At 65.7% G+C, this 14,126-nt stretch overlaps 1 protein-coding gene across 3 annotated transcripts in view; it reads right to left on the bottom strand.

Moving 5' to 3' along the window:
• Positions 1 to 14,126, bottom strand: part of PKD1 (polycystin 1, transient receptor potential channel interacting) — a 44,254-nt gene that overhangs the window by 7,194 nt on the left and 22,934 nt on the right. For all 3 annotated transcript variants that reach the window (XM_060648106.3, XM_060648104.3, XM_060648105.3), the window contains exons 15-34: positions 10,366 to 13,982; positions 10,060 to 10,209; positions 8,832 to 8,975; positions 8,425 to 8,704; positions 8,136 to 8,349; positions 7,880 to 8,063; positions 7,402 to 7,554; positions 6,565 to 6,709; positions 5,830 to 6,450; positions 5,360 to 5,516; positions 4,860 to 5,112; positions 4,555 to 4,750; positions 3,362 to 3,532; positions 3,139 to 3,282; positions 2,840 to 3,050; positions 2,613 to 2,739; positions 1,726 to 1,842; positions 1,569 to 1,618; positions 1,208 to 1,380; positions 1,008 to 1,101 (exon numbers count right to left, since the gene is read on the bottom strand). In XM_060648106.3, the coding sequence (XP_060504089.3) occupies positions 1,008 to 1,101; positions 1,208 to 1,380; positions 1,569 to 1,618; positions 1,726 to 1,842; positions 2,613 to 2,739; positions 2,840 to 3,050; positions 3,139 to 3,282; positions 3,362 to 3,532; positions 4,555 to 4,750; positions 4,860 to 5,112; positions 5,360 to 5,516; positions 5,830 to 6,450; positions 6,565 to 6,709; positions 7,402 to 7,554; positions 7,880 to 8,063; positions 8,136 to 8,349; positions 8,425 to 8,704; positions 8,832 to 8,975; positions 10,060 to 10,209; positions 10,366 to 13,982 (7,201 nt within the window). The remainder of the gene's footprint in view (positions 1 to 1,007; positions 1,102 to 1,207; positions 1,381 to 1,568; positions 1,619 to 1,725; positions 1,843 to 2,612; positions 2,740 to 2,839; positions 3,051 to 3,138; positions 3,283 to 3,361; positions 3,533 to 4,554; positions 4,751 to 4,859; positions 5,113 to 5,359; positions 5,517 to 5,829; positions 6,451 to 6,564; positions 6,710 to 7,401; positions 7,555 to 7,879; positions 8,064 to 8,135; positions 8,350 to 8,424; positions 8,705 to 8,831; positions 8,976 to 10,059; positions 10,210 to 10,365; positions 13,983 to 14,126) is intronic.

Below are 14,126 nucleotides of genomic sequence, written 5' to 3'. Positions count from 1 at the left end.
GTGAGGGTGCTCAAGCCAGCCAGGGTGAGGGTCAGATGGGGACAACCACCAACCTGCCTGCCGTCTGGCTCCCTTGAAGCACAGAGTTTTGGGGTGACCGGTCACACGGCGACAGAGGGCTGGTGCCCTAGGAGAGCAGCGGCAGGGCCTGCCTCGGGGAGCAGGACTCCGCCGAGGGGGACGTTTGGACAGAGGCGCAAGAGCAAACAGGAGGGTCAGACTCGGGACCGGAAGGGCAGCGGCAGGTGTGCGTGAAGAAGGACGCCAAGAGAGGAGTCGGAAGTCAATGAAAACTTGTGGTGGCCGAGCGTGCACCGGGCCGGTTCTGAGACCGGTACCGGGGGGGCGGGGCGCAGCGTCTCTGGAGGGGGGCCTGGGCCCTGCGGGGCGGGCAGCTCCGCGCAGGCCAGTGAACGTCCGCGGGGCCCGTTCGCGCAGTCAGCCCAAGGCCTGAACCTGGACTTGAGGAAGGGCTCTGGGCCGGAGCTATCTGGGGCTGCTGTCCCAGGATCTCCCCATAGTAGAGACCTTCTGAATCAATTTCCAATTTCTTTGTAACATGCGATCGTGCCACGGTTATCTGTGTTTGCAAAACGACTCGAGAGCCCCCCCCCCCCCCGTTCCCTATGCTCAGGACGGTTCATATGTGTCATCTTTGGTGCTTGAAAACGACAAGAGTTAAAAAGAGCAGAAATGTGATTATTGGAGAAAAAAAAGGAAATAAGAGATAGCTTTATACGAATCGTCCATCTCAGACGTTGAGAGATTCTTAAAAACATAAAATTGAAACAATCTCAAAAGAAAACAACCGGGATGTTTGGAAAACCTGGTCCTGAGCACCCCATCACCCCACGCCTCCGCCACCTGTGGGGAACGCTTGCCACCCTGTGAGGTCCTTTCAATAGGTAAGGGGCCCAGCCCCGCACAGGGCCAGTCCCAGGTGGGGAGCGGGGCTTCTTGGCCTGGGCTCCGCGCCGCCCCCCAACCCCCGGGAGCCAGGGACTTACAGGCCAGCGAGCAGATCCGTTTCTACTTGTGCGTCCCGGGCAGGGGCCAGGCTGCCGGCCCCTTCAGCCACGATCCGCCGGATGAGGTCCTCGTCTAGAGGGAAAACACGTCAGCGGGGGCATGGTTTCTCCCACCCCCAGGTTCTTCAGGACCTTCCCGGGGATCGCGTGGGGATACCACCCTCCCCACCCCTGCTCACCCGAAGCTGAGAAGGACTTGGCAGGTGAGGAGGGGCTGACCAGGGAGAGCCCGTCCTCCTCCGGGCCCAGGCGGCCCCGTGCCAGCCGCTGCAGGGTGCTGCCCACGATAGATGGGTCACTCAGCAGGTCCGGCCAATTCGGCGTGCCTTCACTGGACGGCCAGCACACCAGGCTGTAGGTGACACAGGTGAAACAAGGGGGGCCCAGGGGGACACACGTACAACATGGCCCTAGAGCGTGTGTGACGACAATACACGGGGCCAGGGGACAAAACCCACGCAGCGCAGACACTCATAATGCACCACGCACGAGGTGTGGCGGACCCACACCAAGGCTCACGCTCTCTCCAGGGACTCCTACCTTTTGCAATCATCTAAAAATAAGTCACTTTTCATTTGTCCGGCAAAGGCCTGTTGAGAAGCACAGAGAACACCTCAGGTTCTGAGCTGCCCAGAGACAGCGGGACCCACCCAGCCCGGCAGGGCCCTGGGGGGGGGGAGGGGGGGGTTACACTCACCTCAGCGCGGAGCCCCGGGAAGGCCAGGAAGGAGCTGTCCAGCACAGACGAGTCCAGGTAGCTGTCGATGTCCAGGACCGGCTGCCCCGCGGGGGTGGGGCTCGGGCCCCCAGCCACCTAGGGGAGAGGCAGGCATTCAGCAGAGGTGTGCCACCTCCGGAGCAGGCAGAGCCTAGACTGGGGCTGTGCTAGAGAATGTTCTAGAATCGGGCACACGTTCTGTATCTGCACTGTCCATCACGGTAGCCACAGGCCACTCAGGGCACTGGAATGCAGCTGGCAGAGCTGAGGACTCCAGTTTTATTTGTCGTCGACTCGAACCAGCCGTGGTGGCGGCGGATTACCCCACGGGACCCCTGGCGCACACGCCCCCAGGGTATGGCGGTGGGTCCCTCCTGAGGGAAGTGCTCTGTCCTTCCCTCACCTCGTGCAGTCCCCATCAGATCGGGCGGGAAGCGCCTGCGCCTTGTCTCTCCGAGCCTGTGAGGCACTGGCCCTTCGGCAGGTGCGTGAGAGCCACCAGGAGGCCATTTGGGCTCTTCCGTGTCAGAGGGTTTAAATCGCCACTTTGGCCTCTTGCTAGAGATCTGCTCTGCTCAGGTTTGCGACATCCTCCCGAGTCTTTCCGGGACCCTGCCCGTCTCCCCTCAGTCACCTGACAGGCTGGTCCACAGCAGTCACGGGACCCCCCCCCCCCCCCCAATCTGCCCTGTGATTTCCGTGGCATCAGAAGTGGGGCCCCGTTGGTTCATTCGTGATCTGGACAATCTGCATCTCTCTGTCTCCCTGGGTCAGTCGTCTCGACCTTCTGCCCTTCCCTCCGGCCACCCTTGGCGGCAGCGAGACCCACGCTCTGTCCTGTGGAAGTTCCCCGGGCCCCAGCCCACCTTGCTCCGGGACATCCGGAAGAGAAACAGAATGACCAGGTAGACGGGATAGACCACCACACTGGACACCAGGCCGACGGCAACTGTGTCGGCACTCAGCGGGATCAGACCGGACACGGGCCCCGCGCTGTGTGGCAGGAGAGGAGAGAGACCCAGGCTGGGAGAGGCTGCGGGGGGTAGGAGGGGTCGGGCAGGAGGAGATCGTCGGGCCCCCCACGGGCACCCACCTGTAGGCGGCGTCTCCCACGACCCCGTACCACACAGCATTGGCACCCAGGAAGAGGCAGACGAGGAGGACGCAACAGGTGGCCCGCTGGACGCGGGTGAAGCGGCTCCGGGGTGGCCGGTCCCAGAGGGAGAGCCAGAGATGCTTGTCAAAAAAGCCACGCTGCAGCTCGGCCACCAGGAGGCGCCGGAACCGCCGCACAGCCGCGTCGCCTGCAGAAAGGGCACAGCTGGCTTCAGGAGGCCAGCGGCACAGGCCACCCCTCGGCCAGCCCGGGCAGGGACGGGCCCAGGCCCTTACTTGCTGCCAGCACCTCCTTCTCCACGAGGCCGCCATTGGCCTCAGTCTCCACCGACAGCCAGTCGTTGACCAGGAAGAAGGTGCTGCAGGCGGTCTGCAGGTCCCGGACGATGATGTGCTGCAGGAACCAGGCGGGGCTGAGCCCTGCAGGGGTGGGGCGGTGAGTCAGGCTGAAGGGAGCTGGTGGGGTGCCGGAGGGGCAGCCGCGGGCGCCCCCACAGACCTTTGTTGTCGTGCCACACGCGGATCTTCCGCACGCTGCCCAGGCTGTGCGGCGTGGCGATCTGGAACACGTCCAGGCTGTTGCGGCGGAAGGCCCTGTCCCCATCCAGGTGCCGGTGGCCGCTGCGGCCCTCAGCCCCATACAGCATGATGCCCACGTGTGCCGTGGTTCCTGGAGGATGGACAGAGAGGCAGCGGGGCTGGGTACGTGACCCCGGGCGGACCTTCCTTCGCTCAGCGGACAGGCCGCTCTGACAGGTGCCCTCTCACCCCCCTCAACGTGCCAGACACGCAGCCGCCAACGACACGGTGCAGCAGGCGGGGCGCCAGATTAACCGAGCGACTACGTGAGACACAGTCGGCCCTACCTCCCTGTGATACCACATGCACGTGACGTTTTACGAAAACGGGGACTGGCCAGTGAGGGTAAGAGCACAGCGAGGAGGAGAAAAGTGGTAACGTGGGAGAGACGTTCAGAACAACGGTCACCAGGCAGGTCGACACTGGCCGAGGCCACACCAAACTCACCAATGTAGGCAGACAGGGACCACGAGCGAAAGAACAAAGATGTCACAGAGCAACCCACTGAGAGGTCAGAGGAGTGTCACGGAGCAGGAGGGCCAACGAGGACAAGTGCGGGGGGGCAGGGGCAGGAGGACCAATGAGGACACGCCGGGGGGCAGGGTCACCGAGGAGGGCCAACCAGAACACGCGGCGGGGGGGGGGGGGGGGGGGGGGACAAGAGCGGGAGGGCCAACGAAGACACGCTGAGGGGGGAGCGCAGGAAGTGGCCGAGGCATGGAGAACACGCTCGTGCGTGGCACCTCCTACAGCCACACGGCCAGCACTGCCCACGCTGCTCAGCAAGTTTCCCACAAAGAAATCGAACGCTTTTGCCCCCAGCACGTCTAACGTTCAAGTCACACGGTCCTCGCTCGGTCAGTCCGTCTTCCCAGTAACGGCTCCCCACCACCCCCACTGTCGTCCACTCGCGCACACAGGCAGGCCCCGCACTCCGATGCCCCGTGTGCCCGGAGAGCACCGTGAGGCCTGATGAGCTCCCGCCCCACGCGGCACCGGGTGAACAGAGCCCTCGTCCCGTCACCTACTGAGATAGTCACTACCAGAGAAGATAGCCAGAGAGCACACGCAAGGGCAGCCGGGAGGCCTGGACCAGACAGCCCCCCGCCTCACCTGAGCCCCGGCCCCAGCCAGTCTTAACCAGGATCTCGTACTTGAAGCGGCCCCCCTTCCCGCAGAAAGGGATCACGCGGACACGGCTGACGTCCAGCTGGTCCAGCTTACGCAGGATCACGGCCATGACCACATAGGTCACCAGGCACACGGAACAGGTCAGCAGGACGACGTAGTTCACGCCTGAGGCCGGTTCCTGGGGAGACAGAGCCATCAGGTACAGGAGGCACGGCCCTCGCCTCACTTTCTCAGGACGAGAGAAAGGCTGGGAACTCCGAGGCCCCCAGAAACATGGTGCAACTCACTGGAAAGATGAACCGCACGTGGCTGGGAGGCACGAAGAGGCTGGCCCCGAAGGCAGTGAGGTGGCGGGTGAGGCAGACGGCCTGGCTGGGTGACGTCTCTTCCAAAGGGACAAGGCCCTCTGTCCTCCACATCATGTCCTTCTCGCTGAAGTACTGGCACAGGGATGTGTACAGGCCCACGGTCACTTCCAGTGCCGACCAACGGAAGTGGCTGGTCAAGTTCAGGTAATAAGTCCCGCCTGGGTCTCTGCTCCTAGAAGTTGAGCAAGTGTCACAGCCAGACCCTGCCCAGCCCGAGTCACGGCAGGTCCTGCTCCCAGACCCCTCAGCTGCAGCCACGCCCACCACGGGTGGCCAGGCCTGCCGCCTCCGGTCCTCCTGCCGCCAGACCTACTCCCACAGGAAACCCAGTGACCCTGCTGGCGTCCAGCCAGCCGTCAGAGATTAGCCCCCACTATGGGTCCACCGTGGCCTGCTCCCAGGGCGGGGCGTGGGCTCACCCTGGGGCGATGAAGAAGGTGTAGGGCCTGTGGTCCCCGCCCGCCAGCGCCTCCGGGGTGATCCTCCTGCTGGCTGAGCAGTTGTGCTCATTGGGCTGCGGCACCGAGTGCAGGTACACAGCCAGGTAGGGCTCGGGCTCCCGGGACAGGTAGTGTTCTAGGGGCACAAGGACAGCATTGGACGGCTGCCCCGCGCAGCTCGCACACCCTGGGGGATGCTCCCGGAGCCCTGTGGCGCCCTCCCTGCAGCCTGGGGCTGGGGGGCTGGAGAGCTCTCTGTTGCTGGCAGCACTCACTGTTGCCTTGTTCCCCGCTGCCCTGGGGCCAGGCCCCGGCCAGCCTATGAAGCAGGAGGCAGACTTTCCTAAAGGCCACGAGTCGGGGGGGGGGGGGGGGGGGGGCGGGGCACGAAAGACACCTGCTCACCAAGGGTCCCCCACATAGGTTGGGCCGAGGCCCGCAACACCCACCGCTAAGCACCGAGTAGGTGAGCTGTAGGTGCAACCCGGCGTCAGGGTTGCTGTCCTCGGGGACGACCACAACGCCGACCGAGGCCTGCGGCTGGACGACGGCAGAGCCGGCAGGGGTGCGGCAGCCCCGTGCAGCCCGGTCTGAGTTGTTGGGTACTTTCACAGTGATGGCGCGCTCCGAGGCCAGCCGGCCAATGGGGATCTGGGCCCCGGCCTGCGTCTGGAAGGCCATGGACGCCACCTTGGTGGAGACCGTATAGTTGCTGATGTAGCCGAAGGGGAAAGGGTTGGAGTCGACGAGGATGATGAGCTGTACCACATCACTGAGGTTGGACAGGGCCCCGCTGAAGGCCTCGGGGATGGAGAAGTGGCAGCCGGGAACCGAGGCATCGCCCTGGCAGAGCAGGCTCAGCGGGTCTGAGCGCTTGCCCTGCGCCACGATCTCCTCGCCGGCCAGCGTCAGGGGCTCCTCGTTGAGCACGCGGGAGCGCATGAGGATACACATGAGGGCCGACGACAGGCGGTAGGCCCTGGATGCCACCATCAGCGACGGCGGCTCTGCGCCCAGCTCTGAGGGCTGCGGGCCCTGCACGTCCGCGCTGGCCAAGTGGATGAGGTCACCTGTGGGAGGAGAGGTGGGAGGAGAGGTGGCGCGGAGGGCTCAGAGGGGGAGCAAGCCGGGGGGGGAGGGGGGGGGGCGGTGGGGAGCACGCGCCTGCCTGGGCCCGGCCGCACCTGTGATGTTGAGAATGCTGTCAGCAATGGCCGTGGGCGTGCCGGTGCCCTCGGCGGTCTCGGCCTGCAGGATGTGCATCATGCCCTCGAGCTTGTGCAGCGTCTTCTTCAGACACGAGCGGCACACGAGCTCCCTGCTGGAGACCTGCAGGGAGGCCAGACGCCGTAGGCAGCCCTCCTCCGGCCTGGCTGAGCAGGGCCGGCACCCCCCGTGACCCCTCAACCCACTTCAGTTCCGTCACACCGGCCACGTGGCCCAGGCCTTTCCCCAACACCCTTCACGCCGCAGCTAGAAAAACCACCCCAAGCGTGGGTTCCAGCCATGTGCCTCCCTGCCGAGAGCTCTTCTGTGGTTTCTCCCCACCCGCGGGCGAGGAAGGTCCAAGGTAACGCGGTCCTGCCGCTCGCCCTAATCCATGTGCCTGGCCATGAGAGCCACGTGTCACAGGTCACCTCTCCCGCCTGGGAAGGTTCTCTGCTTCCTTCTCTGCTGAAAGCTGTGCAGCAATTTCCCACCACGCAGAGGCACAGCGTGCCCCCCGCCCCCATCAAGACTGTGCTCAGCTCAGCCGAGCCCGGTTCTCGAGTCCTGGGCGACAGTGGTGGCTAAGTGCTTGGGGCTGCAGAAGCCGGATCAGGTGTGACCATGGGCTGAGTGGGAGGGCACGGGAACAGCCTCTTCACGTGTGCTCTCCTTAGAGCCAAGCCGCTCCTTACCCCTAGGCCACCCTGCACAGTCGCACCTGCAGCTCACATGCTAAATGGCCAAGGACAGGCACACGGCCAGGGAGACTTGGCCAGGATAGGGGCTGCCACGGGGCCCGAGGCCCACCCTACCGTGCACTGGGCCAGCGCCGCGGCAATCTGCCGGATGTCATCCACGGTGTTGACCCGCAGGGAGACCAGAATCTCTGTGACGTTTTTGCGTATCTGGGCTTGCAGCTGCCGCCTGGGGTCCGACTCTGCTGACAAGGCCAGCGCCTGCTCGTGCTGAGGGCAGTGAGCACAGGGGAGCCCTCAGGGCAACGGGCAGCTTCACTGGCAGCGACACAAGTTGTCTCAGCCACTAGAAAACTCGGGCAGCGGCTCAAACCCTGTTTCTTCAGGGACAAAAGGGGGCTTAGGGGGCTTTCCCAGGACTTCTCATGGGGGTGTGGAGGGCTGGCATCAGGGGAAGGGTCCAGAGGCTGGGACTGTGGAGAAGAGGAGTTATTTCAAGGAGACGAGTCAGGGGGCCAACTGCTTGCGAGGCAGCGAAGACTGGCCCGGGCCCACCCTCCCCACCGAGGGCAGATGAGAGGAGGGAACTCCTCACCCCTGCGCTGGCCTCGTTGAGCACAGTGATGAGGGCCAGAGAGTACTCGATGACGTGCTGGGGGTCAGCCTGTCTCAGTAGTCTGGGAAGCATGCTCTCCGTGAGGCTGTGCAGCCAAGTCGTGAGGTCCAGGGGGCCACCTGGCAGGTCACTAGGGAGTTCGGGCAGGGTGATGGCCAGAGACCTGCGTGCAGAAGCTCACGGTGAACAAGTGGCAGTCCCCGCTCCCGCCTGCCCAGATCCCGCCCAGGCTCACCTATTGAGAGCAACCACAGCGGCGCCTAGCTGGTCCTGCACGACCACGGCCAAGTCCACCTGGAAGTGTGGTGCAAAACCAGGCGGCAGCACGGCTCCGTAGGCAGAGAGGCTGCCCCTATAGACGCAGAACTCTTCGCAGTGGCCCTGGCGACAGCGCCGCAGCAACAGGGCGAACACGAGTGGGGCGCCTGCGTCTTCCGCATCCTGCCAGCCTGCGGGCCCCTCAGTGTCAGCGGCGCCCCGGACTCCCTGCGCCGCGCCTCCCTGTCACCTGCAGCTGTACTCACCTGTGCACTCGAAATGCACCTTGGTGGTGAGGGCGTGCACGGCGTCCAGCGGGAAGAGGCGGCAAGAGCCTCCGCGCGGGGGCTGGTTGGCGGAGAGGCGGATGGAGGCGCAGCCCTCTTCCTCGCCCGAGCGGCCCAGCACCGTGAGCGTGAACGTGTAACCCTCGCCGTCCCGCAGCACGCCGCGCCGTACCACCAGCCGCATGCCTGAGCTGCCCGTTGACGTGGTCGTCTCGTCCAGCACCAGCGTCTCGTTGCTGAAAGTACGCGCCGCCCAGCGCTGCAGAGCCAAGGGACAGAGACCAAGGTGCTGAAGACCGACCGGGAGCAGCCCCGCCCCGCCCCGCCGAGGCCCCGCCCCCGCGCGGCCCCGCCCCGCCCCGCCCCCCAGTCCTACATTCGCTCACCCCTCGCTGGGAGCCCCCGCTACAGTTGTCACAGCGGCCCTCTAGGTACACATAGGAGCTACGGCTCACTGCGTACACGGCCTGCGCCTTGCAGGACACACACTCCAAGGACACAAGGGGCACCCGACCCCTGCGGATCAACACCTGGAGACAAGAAAAGAAGCCACGACCTGAGCCAGGGCCTCCACTCCTGGGGCCCACACCCTGAGGCTGCACAGGGCAGTCAGCCCCAGCCAGGCTCCCCAGGGGAGCTGGGCCTCCGGCCTCTGCCCCGATGCTGTTCTCCTGGCTGGGAAGGCTCCTCTCTGGGCCCTGCCAGCACCTAGTTAACCCGGAGTCCAACTTCCCAAGGCTCCGTGGGCTCAGCCCTCCTCAAGTACATTCGTTCAGTTTTTGACGTCTCCCAGTCCGGAGGATGGTGGCGGACACCCAAGAGGGCAGAGTCCACCTCGCGCTTATTTTCCGTAGCACCCAAAGCCCAGCTTGGGCCTAGCACACACGAAGCACTCGGGTACTCACCTGTGAACAGGATGGATGGACGGACGGACCCGTGGAGGAGAAACAGAACGAACGCACGTGTGGGGTGAAGGCGGCCGTGCTCCCTACACAGCCCCATCTGAGGTCGGTCCCACCTCAGCCAATCCAGGCTGGACCCCGCTCCGACCTCCCCCGTCCCCACACAGCCCGTCCCAGGCACCAGCAGCACCTCGCGCACCTGCCGCCATCGGCAGGCCGCAGCAGCAGTGCCGGCCCCAGGGGCCGCTGGCACCTCGGTCCTGACCTGCCTGGAGGGTGCAGGGGGCAGCAATGTTGAGCACGTGTCCACCCAGGGCTGAGAACAGGCTCTTCCTGTTCAAAAACGAGGACACCCATGCTCTGGGAAGGGGGCCGGTTTCCTCACTGCCTTTGGTGCTGCTGGAACCCCTTACTTCTCACTAATAAATACCCAGAGCACCCAGGACCCCTCTAAGCTCCGGAAGGCCGCAGCGCTTCTGGAAGGAAACAAAACTGAAGCAAAACGTTTTGTTAAAGAGAATCTGTATCAATCAAACGTAGTAACTCACAGTGAGAACCGACAGCTTCCAGAACACCCAAACACAGGAAACCTTCACCGAGAGTGTTTGGCGTGAATGGCCCTGTGCGCTCAGCCCTCCCTGGCTGTACCTCGGCCACCCCGGGGCCCGGAACTCCGCCTTGCTGGGCTAAGGACTGGGCCCATGGCACCCACCGTCTGGTTTGTGGCCTCCTCCTTCCGGCCTGCCTTCCACACGGTCAGGTTGAAGGTGTACTCCACACCAGCTTGCAGGCGCTCCCGGGGGACGGTGACCACGCTGCTGCCCCGGGGCCCAAAGGTCAGAGCGCACCCGCCAGTCTCACTCTGTAGCCACAAGGGAAGGGGTCGTGAGACCCTGGACGGCTTCAAAGCAGAGCCCAGCCCAGGGCACGTTTGGAAGACCCCCTGCCCCTCCGAGGCTCAGCCGCACGAACGACCAAGGGAGCCAGAGGGGACCTCACGCCCCCTGGTGCACCGGACCTGCGTTGAGGCCACACAGGCCCAGTGGAAGCTGAGTGGCGTCTGGTCGCCGTCCTCCAGGTTGGGATCGTAGGACTTGCTCCCATCCAGCACCAGGTCCTGAGTGTCTGACCACACACGGTACGAGCCTCCCTCGATGATGGGCACCAGGCGCTCAGGGACCACTGTCACATTGGCTTGGATGCTCCGTGCCAGCGGGGTGTCCCCAAATGACACCAGGAACACAAAGCAGTAGTGGCCCACAGGCAGCGCCAGCCGTGGCACCACCAACTGGGGCCGGCTCATGTCCACGCTGGGCAGAGCCACGGGGGCCACGCGCACCGGCCGATGGCAGCCAGCGGCACGGTACACCTCCCACCGGTACTCCGTCTGGTAAGTGACGCAGTCGCGGAGGTTCACGTGGGCTTCCAGGTAGTTGCGCTGGGAGCGCCGCATCAGCACCTGCGGGGGCAGGGCCACGTCCACCTCGGGCTCCCTACAGGCCAGCACGTGGACGGTGACCGTGGCCTGGGCCACGAAAAAGCTCACCAGGTTGGAAGCATTCACCTCCATCCGGTAGTCCCCAGGCTGCAGGTAGGAGTGTTCGGCCCAGGGCTCCTCCGTGTCCTCCGCCGGGGCCCCATCCCCGAAGTCCCAGCGATAGGCCACACGCCGGGGGCTAGGGCTCGTGGCGGCCTCGAACCGGGCCGAACGGTTGGTAAAGCAGCGGCCGCTGCGCAGCACCACATGCTGGATGGTGTCCTGGACCTCGACCACGAGCGTGCGGTTCACGCCACCCAGCTCGTTGAAGGCGCGCACGTGGATTTCCAGCAGCCCCGCGGCCACGGGGGTGTAGGTGACGTCGCGGCCTGACAGAATGACCAGCGAGTCCCCCTGGACCTTTTGCAAGGAGAAGTACCACGCGTAGGCCACGCGGGACCCCCGCTGCACGCGGGCCGTGAAGTTCCTCTCCGTGCCTGTGGGGATGCCCGGCTCACAGCAGTTGGGCACCTGGAGCCCACCCACCGCCTCTAGCACCAAGATGCGCACCTGCGCCTGGGCCCGGCTCACGTGGTTTTCCGCCTGCACGCTCAGCGTGTAGTCCCCGGCCCGGGGGAAACTGCGGGAGAAGCGGGGCCCGGGCAGTGCCTCCGTGGCGGCCCCGCCGACCTGCAGGTAGAAGCTGACGGCAGAGCCAGCGGCCAGCAGGACCTGCAGGTGGACCAGCTGCCCGGGCGCCACCACCTTGCTGCTGGCCCACAGCACGAGGCCCGCGACGGGCTCTTCCACCGTGAGCTCACGCGTGGCCAGGCCCCAGCTGACGGCATTGGAGGCGTTGAGCCGAACGGAGAAGGCGCCGGCGTCACGGAAGACCACGGAAACGTGCTGGCCGTGCCTGCTGCCACCCGGCACCGCCCAGCACCAGCTCACGTTGGTGCCCGAGTCCAGCTGCCCCCAGAAGTGCACGGCAGAACCCGCCGCCACGAAGCCGCCACCCAGCTCGCCGGCCCTGATGCTGAGGCCACTTACGGGCACCTGCACAGCCACCTCAGTGGTGGCGTTGGCCGAGCCCAGCTGGTTCCTAGCCGTGACCGTGACCAGGTACAGGCCGGGGGTGGGGAAGGTGTGCGTGGTGGACGGCTCTGGGGTCTCCCAGCTCGGTCCTCCCTCCAGAGACCAGCTATAAATGACGCCGCTGCCCTCGGCCAGCTTGGCACAGAGGGTGACGCTGGCATCGACGGCGGCCGGGTTCGGGGAGGCGGCTGCGGCCAGCCACCCCACAGGCTCCACGAAGTCCACTGTGCGATCGGCCAGGGCACTGCCCAGCATGTTGGCGGCCCGCAGCTGGATGCGGTAAGTGCCGGCCTCGAGCACAGTGAGCGAGAAGGCTCTGCCGCTGCCGGCCAGCGCCGGGCCGCCGTCCCGCTGGGCGGTCCAGCTGTAGGAGATGTTGGTGCCGTCCCGGACCGCGGCCTGCAGCTGCAGCGTGCGGTTGGTGGGAAAGCAGCAGCCGCCTCCGCCCCCCACCACCTGCAGCCCCTCGATGTGCCGCAGGACGTAGACAAAGATGCTGTCCTGGGCGGCGCCCACCTCGTTCTCGGCCGTGACGATGATGTTGAAGGTGCCCACCGAGCGGAAGGTGTAGGAGATGGTGGGGCCCCCGGGGATGGGCGTGCAGCGGTCGCAGAGCACCCAGGAGTAGCGCACGTCGCTGCCGGCCTCCAGGGAGGTGGCGAAGCTGACGCTGCCGTTGAGGGGCACCACCGTGCGGCTGGCGTTGACGCTGAGCCCCCGCGCACGCTCCCGCACCGTGACGTTCAGCCGAGCCTCGCCACGGCTCACCTCGTTCCACCCGGTCACGCGGACGGTGAAGCGGCCCGTGCTGTTGTAGGCGTGGGTGACCGCGGAGCCCTCGAGGAGCCCACCGTCCCCCAGCTCCCACAGGTAGCTGGCGGGGCGCCCGCGGCCCACGGCGGAGAAGAGGTACGGCTGCTGCAGCTCCAGCACGCGAGAACCGTTGACCCGGACACCCGTGAGCTCCACGGGCTCCTGCACCTCCACGAGCGCGGAGTCGTTGGCAGCCGAGATGTTGTTGGATACGGCGACCGTCACCAGGTAGGAGCCAGAGGCCGGGTAGGCAAACGTGGCCTCGGGGCCCCCGACGCGGGCGGGATCCTCAGTGCCAAAGTCCCAGGTGTAACGGTAGAGGAACGGGGGCCAGGCACGAGCCACCCAATGGGCCTCGTCCCCGAGCCGCACGGACTGCCTCTCGGGCCACAGGGTCACGTTGCCCAGCTCGGGCTCCACGCAGACGCTGGTGAAGTAATGGGCCTTGTTCACGTGGCTCGAGAGGACCAGCGTCAAGGGGAACGTGCCGCTCCGTGTGAAGTTGTGCGTCACCGTCGGGTCCCCCGAGACGGTGGCGTTGGAGGAGCCATCCCCGAACGTCCAGTCAAAGATGTAACGGGTGGGGTCCCCAGGGACGTGGGCCGTGAGCCGGGCGAGGGGCTGCACAGGGATGCAGGCCGCAGGCTCGATCCGCAGCACCTCCAGGACAAACACCTGCAGGGGCAGGCTCAGCGCCAGGCGGCCCGCGGGGCTGGACGCTCCCACAGTCACCGTGCAGTTCCGTGCCCGCAGGTACACGTGCTCCACCGCGGCCTCGGGGCCCGTGAGCACCGTGCCGTCCCCCATGTCAAAAGTCCACGTGACGTTGTCTCCCGACTCCAGGGCGGCGCTGACCGTCACAGGCGCGCCCTGCTCCACGGACGGGCTGAGGCTCACGCTCAGGCCCCGGAGCTCCTCAAAGACACGGATGCCGACCCATGCCGCCACGCTGCTAACCGTGTTGTTGACCTCCAGATGGACGCGGTACGTGCCCCCTGAGCTGTATGTGTGGTTGACCTCCGGCCGGTGCTGCGTCACAGCTGGGGAGCCATCTCCGAAGTCCCACGTGTACAGGATGCCCCCAGGGGAGGGCAGTGGGTGTGGGGCAAAGGTGACAGACTGGCCAGCCACCAGGACACGGCTTCCCACGGCCACAGCCACAGCAGGCAGGGTGGCGCGCACGCTCACAGACACTCGCCGCGTCAGGTTCTCGAAGGCGTTGGACACCAGCAGGGTCAGGTTGTACTCACCTGGGGGACAGGCCTGAGTGAGAACAGGGCCAGGGCCACCTCCACCACCTGCCTGGCGAAGTCATGACCTAACCCCGTGCTGCTGCGCGCCAGGGCCCCTCGGGAAGATAGAACAGGCCCTCGGTCAAAACGTCAAGGGAGAAT

The sequence above is a fragment of the Panthera onca genome, chromosome E3 (assembly GCF_046562875.1).
Source record: "Panthera onca isolate mPanOnc1 chromosome E3, mPanOnc1 haplotype 2, whole genome shotgun sequence".
NCBI classification, from domain to species: domain Eukaryota; kingdom Metazoa; phylum Chordata; class Mammalia; order Carnivora; family Felidae; genus Panthera; species Panthera onca.
This window is presented reverse-complemented; position numbering and strand designations above follow the sequence as displayed.